At 40.5% G+C, this 15,979-nt stretch overlaps 1 protein-coding gene across 1 annotated transcript; it reads left to right on the top strand.

Moving 5' to 3' along the window:
- The first annotated feature begins 1,041 nt into the window (after positions 1-1,041).
- On the top strand, positions 1,042-13,491 carry znf512 (zinc finger protein 512). The gene is made up of 16 exons (XM_072362412.1): positions 1,042-1,285; positions 2,483-2,646; positions 2,763-2,818; positions 2,985-3,043; positions 4,203-4,777; positions 4,885-4,974; positions 6,165-6,260; positions 6,645-6,769; positions 7,461-7,547; positions 7,793-7,891; positions 7,973-8,140; positions 8,368-8,565; positions 9,406-9,507; positions 10,433-10,495; positions 10,650-10,748; positions 10,890-13,491. Exons 2-16 carry the CDS (start codon positions 2,547-2,549, stop codon positions 11,580-11,582), a joined length of 2,610 nt encoding a protein of 869 aa, XP_072218513.1. The 5' UTR covers positions 1,042-1,285; positions 2,483-2,546; the 3' UTR covers positions 11,583-13,491.
- Positions 13,492-15,979: the final 2,488 nt, after the last annotated feature.

Genomic DNA, 15,979 nt, shown 5'->3' with positions numbered 1-15,979 from the left:
ACCCTAAAGACAATGAAAAAGATTATTGATGTTGATGATGTTTGCTTTAATTTCTAAATATCTTTTTTACTTAATTTATAAAAACTTTCTCTCACCAGCTCCCTGCTCCACGGCCTTGTCCCTGACAACGGATAAGAAGACACGGGTTAAACATTTTTCATAACAATTCTAAAAAACTGATCAGAGTAACAAACGCAAGCGAGACCAAAAGTGCTTTGTTACAACCCACAGGAAATTATGGGTGGATCCAAATGCAGACATGCCGAAGGCAAAGTATAATCGCTATGTCACGATTAAATTAACTACACAAAGAATAAAGCTCAAACAAAATACCAAAACTCATGATGATAAACACAAAAACAGTAAATATGACACGTGAAATCAAGAGAGGCCAAGCATAAACCACAATACAGAAAACCAACAAACGGCAAGAACAAAACCAAAACTACAAACCATGACACACTGACTCGGAGGACGGACTTCAAATACTTTAACAATCTATAGTCTGCAAGTATAATCCCAAAGTGATACTTACATAGACTGATAATTGTCGCACATTTTCATCCAACGCCAAAAACAGCATGAAAGCTCTTCCCTGACAATGAATTGGTTTCCTTTTTAAAAGTGAAAGTGTGTTCTCAAGTTGACCACCAGAGAGCAAGTGCAGATATGAGAATATTTACTGAAACAGAGTTTAGACGGAGAGAAGATAAGGACACAGAATTGCTGAAATGCTGTCGATAGTGTACGAAATACAGGTAAAGATATTGTGAATAAAAACAGAGACAGAGCATTGAAGCCGCACCTCATCATTCTTCTACATTAAAATGAAAGAAATACAGCAAGAAAAAGTTGAGTATTTCCTTTAAGTTTGTTATAAAAAAAAATACTTTGTAAGCAGTTAGTTACGACATAATACTACTGCATTATTACAAAGGTTTGCCTTAAGTTCAGTGTTTTTGGCTTTTCCCCGGTTGGAATCCATTTAAATTGGGTTATGTCCGACGGTCCATGAACGCAGCAGCAGATGCAGGTCTTATTTGTTGCCTCCAGCAGGAGGGCGTTCCGCTGAACAACATACACGTTCAGCGGGTGAATTATGTCGGCGTGTGTGCGCGCTTATTCATATGTAGATGCTGCCAAAGCTTAGGTTTCATCCCGGAGTTTTCTGACATTGCATTTGGCCTTCCTGCTGGTAGCGCTGCCGGGGGAAAGGCGACAGAGGAGACCAGGCTCGAAGACATGGAGGCTGGCCGTCCTTGCGGAGGGAGTGAGCTGTAGGACGGTAGGCTTTCTCGCATTTCTTCCTCCGTTAAAAACAATGAAAGGCGATCAGGACTGGTGTCCCAGCTTGGGGGGGAATTAGTTGACTAACACCAGCTCTGCTTTAGCTTCAGCTTTTTGTTTTCTTCCCGTCGACATCAGAAGCTATAATGTTACATTTTCCCTCTTTTTATCCACCAAGGCAGTGATGATGGTGGTTGGAAAGCCCTCTTTCCCCCCAGTTCAGCAGAAATGGCCGGTTTTATAGGTTTACTGGACCGAGGAAAAAGACATCATCCACTTTACGTTTTAATATGTTTTTTTTTTTGTTATTTGATTTCTCTGTTCAGCTTCTCAACCTTTGAATTACCATTTTGACAGTGGCCTGCACACATAAATCAGCATTATGGAAATACACACTGTAAACACAACAGGGCTGAAGGTTGGTTCATCAGCCGTCAGAGCCAATTTATGCTTCATAAACTTATTTTACATCTGTAAAAACAGAAATATTTAATGTATAAGTATGTGTAAAAGAAAGGAGCAACAAGGAGGAACATTTGAGAACGATACTAATCAGAATATAGACAGTTTGAATATTTGTTTTGTTTTCTAAATGGAAATGTAGTTTTTCACATTTAAATGACCCTCTGTAATCATCAAGTTTAACACACATTTAACTCTTAAAATTCCTTTTGAAAGACCTTCAGAAACTCTGAAGAACTATTCCTCATCACTGCTTTAAGAGATTACAGGAAAGTCTGGCTGCCTGGAAGGAAAAGCATAAAGAAATGAGGGAGGGGCTCAAGACTTTTGCACAGTACTGTAGGTCTTTATCAGGCTTCTGAATAACGTTGCCAAACAGACAAACTGCAATGACCTCTGCCCTCGTCTTTCATTTTGGCAAAGAAAATAGTCTTTCTGCTACTTTAAGTTCAGTATGTATGCACATAAAACAAGTAAATTAAAGTTTGTCCTGAAGAAAATGTATTTGCAAGCAGTCCCGGTCAGACTTTGTCTTAAGGTATAATGAACTGTACTGTCAGTTACTAATAATTTGTAATCACTTGTACACAGTTAACCACTCATAAGAATTAAATAAATACCTTTAGAAGACCAAAAATATCAATTGTAATATTAATCTTATAAATTAAGTTAAGAGCATTACACCAAAATAAAACCGTGCCCAGAATGAATGAATGCTTTTTCAATATTGCAGATTATCCTCCTGTTTTCAATGTGATGTCAGTGGTGATTTCTTCAGGGGGGTTGGCACACCTAGTATGGACTCCACCCACATTGGAGGGGATATGTCACCTTTGTATGTGCCACGAAAGAGGAAGCCTGTCCAGTCGCAACTAAAAAGTGCAGTTCCATGTCCAGGTGACAGATAAACAACTCACTGACATCTCTATATGACAGCTAATATGAAACTATAATCTCAATTTCATTGCGTACTTGTCTGATTTTTACTAAAGAAAGTTTACATTTTTCATCAGTTGTTCAGCAAATGCCTGAAAGAGCAAGTGAACTGAACACAGCGGAGTACCCAGAGGTGAGAATGAACACGTGCCTAATTTACAGAGCATGCATTCTTTGGTTTTCTTTTTCTTTTTCAAGGTATACGGGACATGCTGCTTGTAGGATGTAATAATGAAAATCAGCTACTTGCAACTCAAGGCTGGATGTCTTCTTCACATGTCTGTCCTTGACTGCTTTAGAATGACAACTCTCAACATCAAGAAGCTGTGAAGATGAAAAGATCATACGGCAGAAAAAGGTGAGAGACGCATCAACCTGTTCACTTGAGGAATGTACATGTGGATGAGAAAGTGCCTGACTGATTCTCAGTACTGTTATAGATGTGTCTTTTAACATTACATTTAAAGATACATCCATTGCTCTAAATCAGGTGCATACAAGTGCATGTTAAAAACACCTTTTCACTGTAAAAGTACCCCACATGTTAGACAAAAGCAAGTTGCAATGCTGGAGTTATTGAGGCCAGAGACAGAGTGAAAAATATGGGTTCATCTGTGTGTCAGAAAGGTTTTGGAGCAAAGCAAGTCTGCAAACTGTAAATATATATGACCTGTTGAGAAAATTCAGTGTTGGCACTCACTTCATTCACCAGCCTATTTAGGCTGGGATCAGCTGTGTCTCACTCATCAACAGCTAAATGGAAACACCATCTAATATCTTAGGGATCAATGCGAGTGTAAAGATTGCTTTAATCACAGGTATTTTGGTTAGATCTGATTATTAGGTTAGCTTTCCTAATTGCATCCTGTTACATCCCGTAATAATGTAAAAAATCAGGATGCATGGGAAACCACAGCAAAAATGATGTGATGATCAGTGGCTGACAGTAAGGACTGTGTTTTCAGGTCTTATAAATCCTTTTTAGTGCCCTTATTGAATGTACAACATCCTTCGAAAGACTAGATTAACATGAGCGTCAGCTGAGGCCTCACACTGACATCCTGTGGCTGCATTTTCATCACAAAAAAACACATCTCAGCTCTCCTGGAACAAGACACATCAGACCTGAATGAAAAAAACAGGAAACTGTGCCTGGACTGAGAAAAGTCATGCCTGCGTTATTATCCCAGCTCCTGGGCCTTAACGCAGCCACAGCAGAGTCAAGCTGCCGTGCCATCGTCTTTTACTTTTAATGTTCTGCCCTGTTTGTGCTTTGGAAGTTTTCATTTGGTTTGTTTTGTTGCAGATTTTTTTTACCAAGTGTTTTCACATGCCTCTGATAAACATGTATCTCTTAGCTACCCTAATAAGTATAATATTATTATATTTGTCCAAACTGGATCAACCACAGATCAGGTATATTTGTATATATCCAACTACATCAGTCCCATAATGTCAACTTTTAGCTCACTGTATGAATTACTTAAGTTTACCTAATAAAACGTTTATTTTACCAGGTATGAGGACCTCCAGAATGTTTCCATAGCAACAGTTGATTACCCCACCGCCAGCTGCTCCATGATGTCATCGGGTGGTCTAGCCAATGGGTCAGATCCAGGGTCCATGGCTTCACCCACAGCAAGACTGCCTCCAACACTGGTGGCGAAAGATGTCTGGCCTCAAGGCCCCGAGTCCAGCCGGGACCAGTCCCAGCCTCATGATCAGAGCTGGAGCTCCAGCAGGGACCGGGGGTCTGAATCCTGGGCTCCAGGCAGAGACCGACCACAGGACCAAGTCTGGAACTCTGGCAGAGACAGAGCAGGACACTCCAGTCAAGAGCACATATGGATGCCACGCAGGGACAGAGCCCATCCTGGACCGGATCAGGCCTGGATGACGGGACGGGAGCAAGGTCCTGAGCAGGGCTGGGCAGCCGGCAGAGATCGAGGCCAAAATGACACCTGGAGTGGGGGAAGAGATCCGGGAAGACACCGGGCCTCCTCAGGGCCAGAGCAGGGGTGGGGCACTGGCCGAGATCAAAGGCAAACCTGGAGCGACACGAGCGACGACAGGGGAAATGTCTGGAGGCCTGGTGAATATTCACACATTCACCACATTCTCAGCAGTAGGAAGCACTCCCACACATCGTACTGGTTAATGCTCAAACTTATTTTTTATTCTGAAAACTTCATTTTGAAGACTTAAACATGAAGAAAGTCCAGAGAGCGGAGGTGGAGCGAAGTCCTACTGTCAGTAACTTCCCGTCACCACCAGAGGGCAGGGACCCCTGTAAGTTACCTTCCTCACCTGACTGTTAAGCTTCAGTCTGATGCTTGCTTGTATAGATACTACTGTTGCTTACATACATGCATGGAAAGACTGAAAGTGTGATGTTTCTTTTTCAGTGAAGTACTGTAGGGGTTTTCATTAAGTGACATATAGATGTACTGTACTGTGCAAAAGTCTTGAACCATCCTTCACTTCTTTTTATTTTTCTTCCAAGCAGTTAGACTTTCTTGTAATCATTTAAAGTGGTCTTGAGCAATAGTTCTCCAGGCTTTCTGAAGGTCTTTTCACTTATTTCCAGTTCAGTCCTTGTACCGTACCATTTTCAGGGGAATGTTCTTGTGAAGCCGCTTCATACTGACCTATAAATCATTCAGGCAAAAATTAGGGCACCTAACTCAAGGGGTGAACCAGTGTTGTGTCTACTCATAACAGACAACTTAGCAAAGAACAAACATATCTTTAGAGACTTTCTTATTTAAGTTTCTAAGTGGCTAATAAAAACTATCTACAGCAGATGAACAGGATCTGAAAGTGATGTCCTTAAGAAAGAGGAAAAAATCCAGCAAAGACCTGACAGGACCTGAGAGATGCATCTGGACCTTCAGCTGATCCATCTACTGTTGGCCCAAGACTCATCAGAAATGGGCTCCATGGAAGGGTGGCTGTCAAGAAGCCATTCTTAAGGAAGGGAAACAGGGAGAAAAGGCTGAGCTATGCCAAATGACACAAGAAGTGGACTGAAAATCAGTGGCAACAGGTCTTATGGAGGGATGAATCCTCCCCAGAGCCCGGACCTCAGCATTATTGAAGCAGTGTGGGATCATCTGACAGAGAACAGAACAAAAGGCAGCCCACATCCAAAGAAGAGCTTTGGGATGTCCTTCAAGAAGCCTGGAGAACTATTCCTGAAGACTCCTTAAAGAAATGACAGAAAGCTTGTCTCAGAGGGTTAGAATAAAGGTGCTCAGACCAAATATTCACTTAAAAGGTTGTTAGAATTGTACAAACTCTGCTGCCCTTTATTCTGTATTTCCATTAAGGATTGCACTTATTTGAACGAATCCCTTCACCTATATGTTGTTTTCCTGACACTATATAAAGAAATAAGGGGCGGCTCAAGACCTTTTCCCAGTACTGTAAAATCTTACACGCAGTGCAGTAATACTTGTAGTCATATGATATAACTCCAGGCTCAGGTGCAGCTAGTATTGGTGAAGCTCAGCCAAGCGAAGATCAGAAACCTCCAATTCTCCCGACCAAAAAGGAACCTCCCACATATCCTCCAGGTGAGAGCAGCAGCTGTAACCGCTGAATTTAAAAAAGGGCAGTTTATCTCCGATAATAAATGGAAGAAAGTCAGTTTATCTGGCAGAAAATCCCTCTTTCCGGAGAGCTAAATGAATCAGGTTGGGATGTATGTTACTGAAGCTTCAACTTTATTGAAGCTGTTTTGTTGCAGTAGAAAAATATGTAGAGATTTTTAAAAAGCATTAAAGGAAATTATATTCCTCTCGATCCACAATAGAATCAAATAGTATCTGAATGATGGCATGACTGCATAAATGATAGCAATCAGCTAAAATATTTGCTTTTTATTATTGTACATATTTGTATACGATACAGATTTGGATTTGTCTGTGAAAATAAATCTGTTTGTTGACTTCAACCAGGAAGTCAGGAGGAGTGCTGGCAGCTCCAGATCGTGGCCAAAGGCAGGGTCACCTGTCCTAAATGTAAAAGTGTGAGCAGAAAGACTGTGGAGGGGCTGAAGAAACACATGGAGAACTGCCGCCTGGTGAGCTCCGGTTACACTGTCTGCAATGTGATGAAGTGTGAAGATTTATGCTCACTCAGTTTCTTTGTGGAGTAAACCGGTTGTAGTGAAGGTGTTTTACATGGTAAAAACTTTAAGACACTAAACCCCTGCCCCACATCCTTAAAATACTTAACACAGAGGGACTGAGGTACTGAAGAAGTGTTAACATAGGTAGATCTTGGCAGTGGCTCAGGAACAAAAGCCATAAATTTTGTGATGAGAAAAAACTTCAAGCTGTTAAAAGAATATCAAAATTAGAAAGAGAGAAAATGCTAAAAGAGAGGTGGCGTAACAGAGTAAGATCAGATCAATTAGTTAAATAAAATAAAGGAATAGATACTTGGAATCAAAGCAAATCTGTTAATTAGGCTAGAACCAGAAAATTAAGACTTTTTAAACTAATAAAAAGAATCTTTCCATCAATTCTTTGGCAGACTTTTTACACTATTTAAGAGTATGTGGCAGCCCTAAACGTATATGATGGAAATGATCACAGAAGTGAGAATACGGCTTCTTTTACCTTCAGGTCAGTAAATGACCCACGTGTGAGGATTGGATTTATTTGCCCGGGTCGTGACCTTACTCCCTGGAGTCTTCTCCTGTTTGTGTGTACTCGGTTAAAAGGAAGAGTTCAATGAAATTTGAATATTGATCTGTTGTCCATCTGCAGCAACCTTTTACCTGTCAACACTGTGGGAAACAGCTGAAGTCCTCAACAGGGATGAAGTATCACATCATGGCTGACCACAGCCACTTGGTGAGACTATTTATGTGTTAAATACAGGAAACTAGGTTTGCCTCTGCTTTCTGTTTAATTGTATTTTTAGCCTGAATATCTTTCAGCTGTGATCTGTCGAAGACTGTGCTAGTTGTTCCACTAATTCTCAGTTTTGTATTGTCTAGTTTTATTGCAAAATATCATATTATTTTCTTTTATTTACTGGGGTAAACTCTGCTGAGTTGCTCAGTTGAGTTTACATGCAACTTTTCTGCCTTTGCCAGCCATCAGCGGACGATACCAAGGACCTGGATGATCGCGCCATCAAAGACAAACTGCGTAAAATCCTGAAGAGACTGGGCAAATTGAAATGCTCTAAAGAGGTAAAAGGAGTCACCCGTCGCCACAGGAGATTTGTTCAAAAGCATCACGGTGTTGAAAAGTGTTTAAATGTTTCTTTCCAGGGCTGTAACGCTGCCTTCACCAGCATCATGGGCTACGTTTACCACATGAAGAAGTGTGGGAAGGAGGAGTCTGAGCTGGAGAAGATGCTGCTGAACTGCTCTCATTGTGGGAAAACATATAAATCCAAGGCTGGTCTGGAGTATCACCTGAAATCAGAGCATGCTCCTGTGAGTCACACGTGCTGTTAAAGCCGCTGATTCCAATAACTCCCAGTCATTTGCCAATTGATTTATTTTATTTTATATTCAAGTCTACATAGCAATTATTAAATCATATGATGATTATTGAGAATTAATTTATTGTGATTTATTATTTAAATAGACAATTTAAATAGAAATAAATGAAATGTCAGCTGTATTTTTCTTTTAATCCTCTCCCCTGTCCTGCCATCCAGACACCACAGAAGACAGAGGAAGATCAGGCCCTGAAGGCTCAGAGGGAGGCCAACCCAGAGAGGACGGCCAGCGGCAGAGTGCAGCGGGCCTCGGCCCAGGTGGCCAACTTCCACCTGGCTGAGATTGCCAACAACGAACTGCCCAAAGACTGGCCAAAAAGGAAGTTCCAGTCAGACCTGGTGCCAGATGACAAAAAGGCAGGGCAAGATTTTCTCAACTTATGATTCTAGACAAAATTGTAGGATTTTTATTAGGGTACCAACCAGGCCAGAAATCTGGATGTAGTGATGGACTCAGACCTAAATTTGGAAAAACACATTAAGGCAATAACAAAGTCAGCCTTACAGGTCTACCTAAAAAGTCAGTTAGACAACTGCAGCTCATCCAGAACTCAGCTGCTCGAGTCCTCACTAAGACAAAAGAAGTGGACCACATCAGTCCAGCTCTGAGGTCTTTACACTGGCTGCCTGTCCATCAGAGGATAGGCTTTAAAGTTCTGATGCTGGTCTATAAAGCTCTGAATGGTCGAGGACCAAAATACATCAGTGACCTTCTGACCCTTCAGGTCATCTGGATCCGGTTTTTTATCAGTTCCCAGAGTCAGAACCAGTCATGGAGAAGCTGCATTCAGCTTCTATGCTCCGCATGTCTGGAACAAACTCCCAGAAAGCCTCAGGTCAGCTGAAACACTCAGTGTATTTAAGTCCAGGCTGAAGATGGATCTGTTTTCAGCTGCATTTGAATAAAGCTCCAAATAAGCTTGAGTTTCAAAACGTAATCCTTTGAACTTCTGATTTTATCATCATTTATATTTTTATTACAGTTTATTTATCTTATCTTTATTGTTCTGATTTTATCTATTGTTCTTATTTCTTTCTTTTTTGTTTAAATTTTAAATCCTGCTTTTTATTTCTACTGTTTTAATGTCTCTGTAAAGCACTTTAACACATACAAATGAACCTTCATTACAGCATGTGAGAAATATTCACAAACATGCTCTTTGATTGATTTCCTCTTTGTGATACTGCCCCCCTCAGCTGAAATACGCCCGACCAGGCCTGCCTGCCTTCAGCCAAGAGGTGCTGAGGAAGTGGAAGAATGAAGTGAAGCTGCAGAGGAAAGTCCAGTGTCCCAACCAGGTAGGAAAAAAGTTTGTTGATTCATAGCTATTATATGCATATCTTGGAGGGAACCTGTGGATTGACTGCCGGAAGTTGGTGCTTACTTCTGTGACTTCCCCATTTTGGCTGTCATATTACACCCTACTCAGTTTGAATTAGCCGCAGCCCATCTTCTCATCCTCACTTTTATCAGGAACAGTAATGACAGGACTCTGCTTTAACTGCTTGACAGATACAGCCTGCATTCAGGTCTACAGCTTGGAAAACTAGTCACATCCTGAATATGTTTGTGAGAGATACGTGCGCCTTTCTCCTGCGCAGCGTACTGTATCCCACAGTGAGCACAGCACATAAAGCATTGCATGTGAAAGCAGCTTCATGCTAAATTCATACTCACCATTCTTGACCTCGCAATTGGCAAAGTGTGCACAAAAACTGATGTTTTAAAAAGTAAAGCCATAAAAAATATCAGTCAGATCGTATCCCTCTTTTGTATGAATCTTCTTTTTTTAACTGAATAAAGCACATTGTTTAGTGGAAGAGAAGCTCGAACTCCCATGCTCAGACATCATATCAGCTTTGAAAACAAAGAACTCACAGGCAGGAAATACAGCCTGTGTGCCCTGGTATCAATATCAGCAAACAACAGCTGTATAACTTAACATGGCAAATATTTGTTTTGCTGCTGCATTTTGATTTATGATGACGTATGCTGACAATAAAGCACAAACATGAGGAGATTAAAAGGAAAAGGGATTCCTGTCTTTAAAAGATGCTGAAGAAGCAGAAAGTGCAACGCTTCCTTGTTTGCTCCTTCTATAAATGATTTTTTTATCGAATTGTTTGTAAGTTATTTTAGCTTTCATGTGCTCAAAATGTTTTCCTTTTTGTCAAAATGCAAAGTGCAGAACCCCTAATGAAGCAGCATCTGTGCCTCCCACAGGGTTGTTGTTGCATCTACACCAGTGTGTCGGGACTGAAAGCTCATCTGGGACTCTGCACAAGGGTGTGTCATCTTTTCTGTGTCTCCTCAGGATAATATGTTAAAGATATCGTGTATAAAACTTACTGAGACCAGTAGGTTTGCTTAGACTTTGTTTGGTCTATGCAAAACGTAAAAGTCTAAGCTCAATAGTCATTGTAGTCTTTTTACATTTCAGGGGGAATTTGAGGCTGGAAAATACAGATGCCTGATCTGCAATAAGGAGTTTAACTCTGAAAGTGGAGTCAAATATCACATCAACTCTGTCCATTCACAGGTATGTTTTTTCTTTTTGCTTCTGCTGTGTTTGCTTATGTGTATGACTTCATCATTAACTCATTAAACCTCCCATCATTCGTTAAACTCCTCTTGGACCTCCTGTTTTTCTCTTCTTGTCTCTGCTGTGTCCATCTAAAAGGATTGGTTTGTGACTAACAAAAAAGCCTCCAAGAAGTTTGAGAAGTTCCTCAAGAACCAGCCAAAGGGGATTGTCCATAATGCAGACAAGCAGACTGTCCATCAGTACCACCATCACCACCTGCAGCAACAGCAGCAGCTGCAGCTGCACCACCCTCACCACCCCCACCATGATCAGCAGCAGCAGCTCCAGCACCTGCCCCTGCAGCACCCGCTGCAGCCACTGCATCACCTCCAGCACCACACCCAGTTCCTCCATCCAGACCGGCAGAACTTCCAACCCCAAGCAGACACCCAGCTCCAAGAGCCCATGCTCCACTACACCCCTCTAGAGCCTCCCTCTGGGCCGATGTGGGTGGACCTGGACCACAGAGAAGCCATGCCAGGACCAGAACAGACCCTGATCAACATGGCCCAAGTGGAAAAAACGGAGGAGGACAGCGGTGGGATGGTGGAGGTTAAAAGGAGAGAGAAGGGGCAAAGAGGAGGAGAGAGGGGGCCGGCTGATGGGAAGCAGAGGGACTGCTTTGCTTTCAGTGGTGGGGGTGGTAGCAGCTGTAATACTGGCAGCTCATCAAGCGAATCAGAGGTGGAGCAGCAGGACAGGCAGAGACAGATTGACCAGTGGAATCTGAAACGGCCGGGCAGCGTGGAGCCCCACCCTGAGCCTGGAAAGCGGCAGAGGAACGCTTGAAAAGACCCCACATCAGCTGCTAAAATTTTACTTTGATGGATGTATAGAGATGCAACAGGCAACTGTTCCTTCTTAACCAGCTGTGACAGAGATAAAGACATCTGGGTTCCACAAAGAGGTGAAACGGCAGCTGAGGACGTCAGTGAAATGTTAGGAATAAGCTTTTAGCTGACGATGATACCTTGAAGACATCCCTGAGCTGTGGAGATGAGAGTAAACTCAGTTCTGCTTTAGAGGCTGTTTCTCTGTCTTGAAATGTTTGTCAGTGTATAGCCTTGAGAAATGTAGTTCTACTGTTTATCTGTGTTTATCTGTAACAGATTGTTTTCACCAACTTTAAATGTCTTATTCTTTAAAAAAAAACCTTTGATAAGCTCTTCGTATCTCTACCTTAAAGGGAAAAGTTACTTATACCTGAAGAGAGGATGCACAGTACTTTGTTAGACTTTGTAGTCTAGTAGCACTCTCTCTGAAAACATTTTGTGCCTCATATGTATGATCTCTGTATTCATACTGATCATCACTTTAAGTTACGACGAACTTGCCTTTCTTGGCTTGTATGTGTAATGAAGGAAACCTCACTTCTCTTGTCAGATCTGATTGAAGGATCACCTGTCAATGGCTTCCACTTCCTGTCCTGTGTTGTGGTTCATTGCAAATATTGATCAAACTTAATTTTATGTGTGTGTATGAATGCAACTGTGTCCATTGCTGGCATTAAGTTGTCATCAGTGACTCAGATCTGTGTGTAACATGAATGGATCTGTTCTGTTTGCATATGTGTAGTGGCCAAGTGCAGATGAAGAACAAAGAAAGTATATCTTTGGCATGTTAAAGTAACTCAAAAGCTGTATTTCAGATTGTGAAATGAACACATCGGTGCCACTCTTCTTAAGTGAAAGGCAGTTGTTTATCCATCCTCCCCAGATACAACATTTTAAGTTGTGTTTTTTGATAGTTTCTAAGAAACAGAAACCACAGAAAAGAGGAAATGTGAGCTAAAAAGTGACCGAACACTGGTCGTCTCTTAATGATTGTTTAGATTTTTATTTTGCACTACTTCATTTCAACTTCCAGCAATCACATTTTTCTACTAAACCTTGACTGAAAGTAACTTTTCCAAGCTTTTTGTCACATGTCATGGTCTTCCTGAGCGGGTGGAGTTGCCTGTTTGTTATCTTGCTTTAGTGATGGCATCATGATGTTGTCCACGTGACAAAAGTCCATCTGCTAATATAACTGGAAAAAGCCAGTCAGTGTACTTAAGATGTTGTTCCTCGAGCTACATTTTATTGTAAAAATAGAAGCACAGGCGTACGGTTCACTCTTCATTATCAGGGGGATAAAATCAGTAGCTTTGACTGTTTCACTGCCCGTAGTCATGATCACTCCATCCAAAAAGAACGCTTCCTGTCGCTTAAGAGAAGCAGCTTCATCTGAGAGCACACGGTGACGCGCTCCCTCACAGGCGAACATTTGGCGAGGTCAACATAACGGCACAGAAATATTAGCATGCATGTACAAGAATGTGTTTAAAATGTCAAACAGACGACGCCTAACTCTAAATAAAGGTTCTTACTGGTTTTGTCACCAAGCAGCCAGTTGGACTGCGTCCTCTCCAACACAGTTCACTTTAAGTCTTATTTTCACACTTGTTTTTGTCTGTCATTGTGTTTTTAACCAATAACATTTAGGGGAATGTTTCAGTAGTCTGCATTTTGAATCCACTGTTCTCAGAAATGGTTATCATGTATTTCTTTGTCACATTTTAAACACTTGTATATTTTTTTACAGCTCTTTCCATTTATGAATGTATTTAGTTATTGGCTTCCCCTCTTTTGTGCACTTCTGTTAATCCAAACTTAATAAACATTCAGCAAAAAAAATACACTTTAATCTTTAATCTCAATCATATCAGCTTGATTTCATTATTTTAAGTGCTTTACCTGTCATGCCCTCAATCAAATGTCTTTTCTACTAACCTTTTTGTTTGTTTTGGATAGAAAAGCTCTTTGTGTAAGGGAGTGTTTAAAAAAGCATGAGTTTTATTCAACGTTATTCACCGTCAAGAAGTGGTGAAAGACATCGAGTAAGCTCTCTGAATTCATTGTTCTTGGTCTCCGTCACTGAAGCTTTGATTCAGAATTGAATCTCATCTTTTGTTACACTCCTGAGATTGAAAACTCTTTTTTTAAAGGATTTTGCTGTGCTGCTTTCAGCTTTCTGTCTTTAATGACAACAACGTAGACTTTGTGTTGATGAATCTTCTTTGTGAATCACTGTGGATAATGGTAGGGAATAATGATTATATAATGATGCACCACAGAGGTCTGTCGTTTCCAACCTTTATGATTTGTGATCTCTTAAAACGAAGTAAATATCCACTTTGATCCCATAATCAGTGGTTCCAATAAATTGGTCAATCTGTGGAGGATTTATCAGGTACACCCGCACAATTTGGCTGCTGTAGCTCAGGCTGTAGCGGAGGAGGAAGAGCAGTCGCCCACCAATCGGAAGGTCGGTGGTCGAAGCGTCCTTGGGCAAGACACTGAACCCCACGTTGCTCCCCCAGTGTATCATTGGGGGTATGAATGTGTGTGAATGCTTAGAAAGCACGTAGTTATATCCTAAGACATGCTGTATGAATGTGTGTGAGTGGGGTGAATGCGGCATGTAGTGAAGCGCTTTGAGTGGTCAGCTAGACTAGAAAAGCGCTATACAAGTACAAGTCCATTTACCATCCATTTACCAATTTAAAAAAAACAAAACAGTTTCATATTTCTGCCACTTAAAGTCATATCTTCAATGTTTTCGAGCAACAAATTCCTCTCACAGGCAGGAGCATGTGATTAAATGCAGTGCTTTCAAACATGAGATGCTTTCAGCTAAGTGAATACCCACATATGACCACTGACACTTCTAGGTTACATTCAGTCAATAACACAACACTTTATAAATACTTTTGTCAGATCCTGGTCGGGTCGGTTAGAGTTAAAAAACAACAATGGTCAGAGCTCTTTTTACAACTACAACAACTGCTTAATTGACACCATTTTCGCACTTCAGATAGGTATCATGTGTTATTTTAACATAGTTATTGGTCATTACTGACTGCATGAACAAACTAATAACAAGGTGGTTTATAGGAGGAAAGTGTCTTTTTCCTGCTCATCACTCCTGGAAATAGATTGAATAGGTTTGTGTATAATGACTCCCATAAAAGATTATTGCTTTAATGTTGTTTAATGGAAGTTTTTATATTGCCTCATTAGAATAATTTGAAGTGAAAGTTTTCACCACATGAAATACTTAGAATTTAATTAGAAACCTTTCTGAGACCTCACATTGAAATATCTTTGTTTGGGGTATAATGTCTGGATGTTCATGTTTAGATGTGATGGGTGTGTGATTTTAAAGAGAATGTAAATATAAAGTTCACCTGATCAGTTCAATTTGCCTCATTAACAAAGAAAATGGTGGTTACAGAGATGCTGGTTAACGGGCACCTTTATGTTTTTATTCGATTCCTTGATGTAAGATAACTTCATTCCTTTATTTAGTAAGATATGGTAAGGCCCGTCAGTAAACATGATGCATGGATGTGTGTTTGTGATCTGAATTAATCTCATCTTAATCTTGGGATGAATTGAAATTATATTCCTCAATCTTTCTTTACAGAGCACAATGTTATTATTAATATAATATTTAAATCACTTACATATGCTGCTTAAAATGCTTCAGTTGTAAGGCTAATATTGGATACGGGACAATATATAGACTTCATTAGGTAACAAGGATATAAAAGAACAGCAAGTGGATGCATAACAAATGTGTGAAGAATGTGATTAATAATAGAAAGGAGGATGTTCAAGCCATTACCACAACTTTAAGTCATACACTTGCATAATAAAAAAACAAGCATACTACCACACCAAGTTACCTATGCACCGAAAAAGTCAGAAAAAGTAGTTTCTCATAAAAGGACATACATATGCACAGCACTATTTTGATCCCATATTTTTCACTACAAGCGCATCAAATTGCAACAGTGTCCGAGGCCAATGCATTGCATCATCTTTACTTAAAGGCGTAGTCACTGTTTATTTGAATGAAAGGACAGCAACAAGCACTTCAGTCAGTTTTCGAATAGTTTTGTATTTTAAAGGGCATTTTATTATGTTTTTCCACAACCTTCAAGATGAATCCTTTTATTTTTTCCAGCCTTGTTTTTACAATTAAGTACAGCAACAATAATACTTTAAAAAATCCCCAAATTTGGAATTAATAGGACATTTTATGTCCAGTTTATGAGACTGTGGAAGACCTAGCTGATATCAACAACTAAACTGTTGTAATGCTACTTCCCGTTGGTAGGGGGCGGTGTACACTCCCATGCC

This window comes from Leuresthes tenuis, unplaced genomic scaffold (genome assembly GCF_036924035.1).
Source record: "Leuresthes tenuis unplaced genomic scaffold, fLeuTen1.0.hap1 SCAF_13, whole genome shotgun sequence".
NCBI classification, from domain to species: domain Eukaryota; kingdom Metazoa; phylum Chordata; class Actinopteri; order Atheriniformes; family Atherinopsidae; genus Leuresthes; species Leuresthes tenuis.
The sequence above is the reverse complement of the archived record's forward strand: the minus strand, read 5'-3'. Positions and strand labels throughout refer to the sequence as shown.

Bases quoted from the DNA above. Each gene is read 5' to 3' on its own strand.
- znf512 (XM_072362412.1), top strand. From the start codon at position 2,547: ATGGACTCCACCCACATTGGAGGGGATATGTCACCTTTGTATGTGCCA. The intron at 3,044-4,202 runs GTGAGAGACGCA...TTATTTTACCAG, and splicing joins AGATCATACGGCAGAAAAAG to GTATGAGGACCTCCAGAATG. The intron at 8,566-9,405 runs GCAGGGCAAGAT...TGCCCCCCTCAG, and splicing joins TGGTGCCAGATGACAAAAAG to CTGAAATACGCCCGACCAGG.